Source organism: Alosa alosa, chromosome 13, assembly GCF_017589495.1.
Source record: "Alosa alosa isolate M-15738 ecotype Scorff River chromosome 13, AALO_Geno_1.1, whole genome shotgun sequence".
Lineage (NCBI taxonomy): Eukaryota > Metazoa > Chordata > Actinopteri > Clupeiformes > Clupeidae > Alosa > Alosa alosa.
Window position 1 is genome coordinate 15,323,010 of NC_063201.1, and position 7,125 is coordinate 15,330,134.

Here is a 7,125-nt window from a genome sequence, read left to right on the forward strand (position 1 = left end):
AAATGTTTTTCTTTTTGTTTGGTGTGCTTTGTGTTGTTTGAAATACATTTGATTTTTCCACTGTAATCTAATTCTATTTCTAAATGTTAAATGACTATACCAGACGTTCTTCACTAAAATGAAGCGTGCCAGTTCAGGATTCACTGGGAGCTTGTTTTTTATACACATATATATAAATGCACTCATGAGCAAAACCACATGCAGAGGGAGACATGTTGTGTGACAGAAGAGGACACCTGCAAACGTTGCTGCAAATGTGTTTAGACAATCATGTACATATCAATAAAACTTCTGGAAGGGAAGCACATCTCGCTATCTGGTAAGTAGTCCCAGGAGATGCACTTTACTGGCTGGCCTGACAAATTATGTGACAGTGAACTTGGAATTGCCTATCATTTCAAAATATATTTAGATGAGTTGCATTCTACTAATTCTTTTTTATTTTGTGTTTATGTTATGTAACATGAAATGTGCTGTGGTATTCAATAAAAACACAGAAATGCATTATCAACTGCTTTGGGGTTTATTTTACAATTGAGAAAAATAAAATAAAAAAAGAAAAACAAAGCAAAGTTATTGGCGCTAAAAAGATATTTTTTCCTTTTTTACAATATTGTTGATAAAACATTAAACTGTATAGTCATTGTGCATCGCTCATGTATTTTCACACCATTATCATGCATCAAACTGGATGCAAGTATAGTTATTTGTTTTCCTGTAAACCAAGCTAGAGGAGCTTTTTTCTTCTTTCCAAAAAGATGGGGAAACATTTGTGTCTCTACAGCGTATATCTATGTACAGGATGTGTTCAGTTTTTTGTTAAGGTATTTTTTTTTAGATTTTCATATATAAAAATGACAATATAAAAGTTAAAGAATGCACACATCTTAAAGTACAAATAACATTGAGCTGTTGCAAATGGCAAGATATGTCATGTGAGTTTTACATTTTCCATACTAACCATTATAACGGACTAATATCTTCTATGGATTGAAATTAAAGCGGCACAATATAGAAAGATATTGTAACAAACCATACATTTTGAAAATTACTATTAAAGTGATACTTTACATTGAAAAGGAACATTGTCTTTTTTTGTCTTACAACAAACTTGCATACTGCACTGCAATGCCTTCTTACTGATTGATTTGAACCAAAAGCAGCAAATACAATAATTATTCAGACCGTTGGGAGAATCCTTCTCTCAATGCAACACACAAACCAACCTCTGATCAAAACTTTCAGTTGTATAGCTGTTGAATGTCAAAAATAATTCAAAAATAAAATAAGCAGGATATCAATAAAATGAATCTGTTTTTTGTCATTGAAACAATTTAAAAAGTTCTCTTTACAAAATTAAATTGTCTTTAAGGTGCTACTTCAGTCTTCCGGAAGGGCTTCCACCATAGCTAAACAATTTCATTTTCAAATTCTTCATGTCATATAGTCTTTTTCCTCTTTCCAAATGAATGGTTCTTTTTCAAATCCACAACTATAGTCACCAGTAGTCATTTTTAAAGAGCATTAATTGAATGAAAACTTGTTCAACATCACTAAAAGACATGCACAGATCAGGACAAATAGCATATAAATACATTACAAAATAAGATGTCAAAAACTTGGCAAGAAAAAAAACAAAAACAAAAACAAACTTGAACATAAAAAGACATGGTCCAGTCAGGCAGTTTCACAACAAAAGTAAGACTGATTTTTTTTTTAAAATTCTTCTCGTTCTTTTTTCTTTTCTTTTTCTTTTTTTTGACGGCTCAGTTTTGGCCCAGTGCAGTAAATGTGATCAATATATATTTTAGTGCAATGAAACTGGTCAGTTTACATAGCTGGCTCTCACTGGAGTGTACTGTGGATAGCTGCGTCTGCTGCCGCCGCCAAGGCTTCACACCTTCTCCTGTTTCTCCAGCTTCTCCAGCATGGTGACAAACACCAGGTGGTCTTCTGGTGATTTGCCGTGAGTCTTACTCAGGTGCAGCTTGATGGCGTGTTTGCTAACAAACGTCCGGTTGCAAAGTCTGCACTGGTAAATGGCGCCGGAGCCAGAGTCATCATCTGCCGCCGTCATGGAAGCCAGGGGGCTCCCGTACGGCAGTTTGTCGCTGATCACCTTGGAGACAGCCTGCTGCTCCCGCAGATGATCGGCCGACAGCTTCGACAGGTCCTTCAGACTGAAGCCCAGGTGAGACTCCAAGTGGCTGATGTATGCGGAGGGAGTCCTGAACTGCGAGGCACAGTCGCTGCAGAGGAAGACAGGCTGGCACGAGTCCATGTTCTTCAGGAACTTGGTCCCGCCGGTTCTCCGCAGCTGGTACTTGACATTGGCCAGCCAGTGGGAGATGGTGGTCATGGAGAGGCCGGTGAACTTGCAGATGTGCACCCGCTCCTGCGGCCCCAGGTCAGTCATGGCGAAGCGACCCTCCGGGGTCTCCCTGAGGCTGGAGGCGAACTGGGCCTGGAGGATGAGGAGGTGCTGGGGGTTCCAGTTCGACTGCCGGCCTTTTCTCTTCTGCACGGGCGAGAGGTCCTCCAGGGTGTCCTCGAACGTGCTGCCGTCCACGTCGGACTTCTCCGATATGGAGGACGGAGTGGACGACTTTGGGGTGAGCCTGCCGGTGAGGTTCTTCACCATGTCTGAAATGTCCATCAGCGCGTTCTCCCGCAGTGGAGACGAAACAGTGTCACAGAGGGAAAGCCCAGAGAGCAGAGGCCTGTTGCCATTGATGGAGCTGTTCACTAGAGAGCAGGAAGTGCCATTGCCGCTACGCTCATCACCACTAGCGTTGCTGCTGCTGCTGCTTTTGGATTTACTCAGATCTATGGGCTGGTCGTTGCTCTCGTAGAAGAACCTGTTTATGGGCTCCGGCTGCTTCACCTGCGTGGCGCTGAAGAGGGGCTTGTCCACGACACTGTTGCTGATTTTGTAGAGCATGGAGAGGGGATCAGAAGCGGGGTTGACAGGCTTGGAGGCCTTGCTGAGGTGAGTGTTCATGATGGACTGCAGTGCACTGAGTGGGTTGATGAAAGGCCTCTCTGGTGAATGGTCAGTGATGATCCCCAAGCTACTGCCGTTGGTGATAGGCGTCCGGCACGTGTCCGAGCCGTTTTTCGCATGGTTGGGGGTTTCGACCGGGCTGTCTTTGGGCTCCTTCTTGCATACCAATTCAGACTCGGCCTTTCTGGGACTGCTGCTCTGTGTCACTGTGGTGGCCATGGGAGCGGTGCCATCCTTCTGCTCTCTCCGCACGGGTGAGGGAGATTTGGCAGAGGAGAGGGGCCGGCACCGATCTCCGCTCACCATTCGCTCCTCCTTCTCCTTTTTCACAGAGGCCTTCCCAGTCACCTTTTCCACCAGCTCCTCCATGGCAGACACGTTGCTTCTTAGCGAGGGCGGCGACGACGGACTTCTGGGGGAGTGGATAACAGACCCTGGATCTGTCACAAAGGCCCTCATGCTGCTATTGAAAGCCGGTTGCATGGGAACGCTCTGAACAGATGGCGACAGCAAGGAGGAATGCTTCACACCGCCCTGGAGCTGGTAGGCGGCATGGATGCTGGGATAGCCCCCCCACGTAGGCGTACCAGTTTGGGCCTTGCTTATGGCACTGGACACTGTGTTCTCCAATGACTTGAGAATGTCCAGCCCTCCATTTGGCGTCTCATCCAGGTCCTCCTCTCTGAGGTACTTGTAGGATGTGGAGTTCGACTCTGCCCTCTCACCACTCTTCTCGTCGTCCTTCTCTTCTTTTATCTTTTTCTCCTCCGGCTCACCCAACTCCATTTTCCTTTCCTCTGGTGTCTCTTTCTTTTCCTCCGAACCTGCGGAGAGAGCTGGGGACACAGGCTGAGACTTGATGGAGGGAACGGGAAGTCTTGTGGTGGTTGGGGGCAAAGGAATGGACTGAATCTTCTCCTCCACCACAGGGTCAAACACCAGCTGCTTGCCCTTCTTGGAGGCAGAGTTTGTGACCTTGAGGAAGTGACCCGTGACCATCATGTGGGCAGTTAGCTGCTGCAAAGTATCATGGGAGCTTCCACACTCCATACACTTCAGGATCTGTGCCTTGCGGGCCTCAAACTGCCAAGTGTAACTGGCACCATTCTGGTACCCATAGCGGTTGTTGGGTGTAACATATGGGTTAGCTGCTAGCTTAGCGTCTTTCCCAGCATCGCCAGTGGAAACGCCACCACCCCCCAGGACAGTCTCAGGGGAGCATGGAGCGATGAGGGGGTCCTGAAGCATGCGCTTTTTGGCTGAGGGCAGCAGTTTGGTTGCCAGTGCTGGCACGGGCTCTTTAAGAGGCACTTTCTGGTAATGCTTGGTCTTGATCATGTGGACGCTCAGGTCCTGCAAGGACTCGAAGGAGTGGCCACAGTACATGCACTTGAGCACCTTCTGGGCGTCCTCTTTGCCTTCCATTTCCATCAGTGACCGCTTGCGGGGCTTAGACCAGCGCTTTCCATTGTCTTCCTCTTTGTCTTTGTTGTCGTCGCGGTAGTGCCCAGACTCATTCATGTGCACGGTGAGGCCCACTAGCGTGTCGTAGGCCGCACTACAATCCTTACACCTGAACTTGCTGGCGCCGGTGAAGACCGAGCCGTAAAGCTTGTTGTTTTGCCTGTACAGCTGCACTGTGCTGAAGAGACTAGGCTCTGGCAGTAAGTGGTAAGGGGTTTGCTGAAATGTTTTGGCCAGGGCTGCTTGATGCCAGTCATAGGCGGCACTACCCCCATTGCTGGTGCCCCCCGCAGCACTGTTGTTACCGTCGCTGCTGGGAAGCGGGGTTGTGGCAGGGGTGCCGTTTAAGTTGCTGTTTGCGCTGCTGATCGGGAGGTTGACTGTAGCGCTCTTTCCGTTGTGATGGCTGCTGCTGGTGCTGGTGGCACTGCTGCTACTGGGGCAGGTGGTGACAGCCTTGGCGGCGAGGGCAGCGGGAGCGTGGGCCATGGCACTGCTGGAGGACACCGGCTTGGCCTTCATGATGTCCATGGCGATGCGGGACCAGGACGCATCAGAGATCAGGTTTGCATAGACGGCTTTCATCTGAGCCAAGCTGTCGTGGAGCGCATTGCTGTTGCCAATGCTGCTGCTGTTATTGATGGAGGGGTCAGTGGCGGTGGTGGTGTCCATGCGACAGGACCCTTCCTCCTTGTCTTGGCCGTCCCTGGAGGAAGTGCTCTTGAAGTCGGTGAGGCGGTCACTGGTGTCGCTGAGGGGGGAGCCATACCCGGCGTCCGGGTTGGTGCCGTTGCTGAGAGGGGAGTCATGGAAACTGGGGGGCCCCATGAAAGCATCGTCCTCCTCCTCGTTGCAGAGGTACTCTGCATCTTGGCCGTCCAGCGACAAGCCGTCGTCGTGCAGGTGCTCCTCTTCTAAGGTGCCGGCCTTCAGCTCATCCTCTGGCACATACGCTGCAACACAGAAACAAAAGGTGGAGTCAGCAATGCAGTGATCAAATGGTTTACATTACATAACACCTAATTATTTTGCAAACAACGCCAATTTACAAACAAACAAAACAAATGCTGGTTTAAGATTTCTAGGGCAGGTAATTGGAATAGAATCATGGCAGAAAACAACAAATATGTTATTTGACAACAATGCTTCCTGTTACTGAATCATTTAGTATCAGAGGTTTTCTGATATTCAATCTCTGCTTTCACTACACCGCACTTCAGTCTTCAGCGAGGATCTCGCTTACTGTTTGGACTAAACACACACTGTGATCCTACTGCATATTTTACCCACAAACATTACAGCTCATATAAACACGACCCAAGGTCTGCACACGGAGACTGCACAACAGCAATCAGGAGACGGGATGACGTGAGGATCTAAGAAACGACGCATTGTGTCGATCACAACAAACATTTCATATTTACCATGGTCAGTGCCTGAAGCTGCTATTAAATATTCATTTATGAACAAACCAACAAACAAACAAAAACGCGCCTTGAGAGAGAGAGTGAGTGAGGGAATGAGGAGAGACAGACGGAGAGGCAGAGAGCAGAGGAGAGGGAAGGGGGGAAGAGAGGGAACAGAGAGTGAGAGAGAGAGAGAGAGAGAGAGAGGGGGGGGAAGAGGGAAGGGAGAGACAGGAAAGACAGCCCCTTTAGTCCTCCCTTTATCTCCTTCCTCCATGGTGAGATGGGTGTCCTAGATGCCGGTATCAGTCTCTCCTGATGAAACAGATGTGCTGTCAGCTTCAAACAGCACGCTAAGCTGTCATATCATAATCTAAGTGGACATAATACCTGATATATGTATGCTGGCACCATTTACTGCTGCCTGAGAGGAGATACAAGGGGAAGGGAGAAAGGCTAGCAGCTGCATCGGGGTGGATGGGTGTGCTTGTGTGAATGTGTGTCAGTGTGTGTGTGTGGGGGGGGGGGAGGGTTAAGTGTGTGTGTGTGTGTGTGTGTGTGTGTGTGTGTGTAAGTGTGTGTCTCCATGTGTTCACATGTTAATATTGAGAGACTGTGGCAGTGCAGTGTGGTAAATGTGTACACTGTTTCTCTTGCAGGGAGCCATGTGCAGCTGGTTATAAAAACACAGAGGGCAAACACACCCATAGGAGCCTGGGCTCGTTTTATTAGGACACTAATATTCAGATGAATAACAGATTCATGGAGCTCTATGTTAGTGTTTGAATCCCATCAGCTGACTGTTAGGCCTATTTTTGCAAATTGCCCTATAACCCCTGCTAGGATAATGAGAGGTTTTCTTCAGAGTACATTGTGTCGTAACAATCTTTGTCGTAATTGTGAAAATGTTATATAAAGAACAGAAACACTGTCTTTCTATGTTCAAGGTTTCCCATTATTCTGGAGGTTGTCACTTATTGCTATGGATACCATGGAGGTCTGTAATCAGTGAATCATGCCCGGAGTATTTTCCGGAGTATTGATCAGGTTGTGCACTGATCAAATCAGGCTTGTGCAAAATTCCAGAACTGAATTGAAACTGGCTCTTAAATTCCAATTCAATTCTTGAATTTCACTTGCATTTCAATTGAGGTAGCAAACAGGAAGCAGAATTGCAATTCGAATTGTTCACAACCCTGGATCAAATATAGTACATCACAAAACACTGTGGACATGGTTTAGCTAAGCCCT

At 47.3% G+C, this 7,125-nt stretch overlaps 1 protein-coding gene across 3 annotated transcripts in view; it reads right to left on the bottom strand.

The window, feature by feature from the left end:
- Window positions 1-509: 509 nt before the first annotated feature.
- The window catches only part of LOC125305569 (teashirt homolog 1-like), a 33,421-nt gene continuing 26,805 nt past the window's right edge, over window positions 510-7,125 (bottom strand). For all 3 annotated transcript variants that reach the window (XM_048260388.1, XM_048260389.1, XM_048260387.1), the window contains one exon: window positions 510-5,421. In XM_048260388.1, coding sequence (XP_048116345.1) covers window positions 1,895-5,421 — 3,527 coding nt within the window. In that variant the 3' untranslated portion in view covers window positions 510-1,894. The remainder of the gene's footprint in view (window positions 5,422-7,125) is intronic.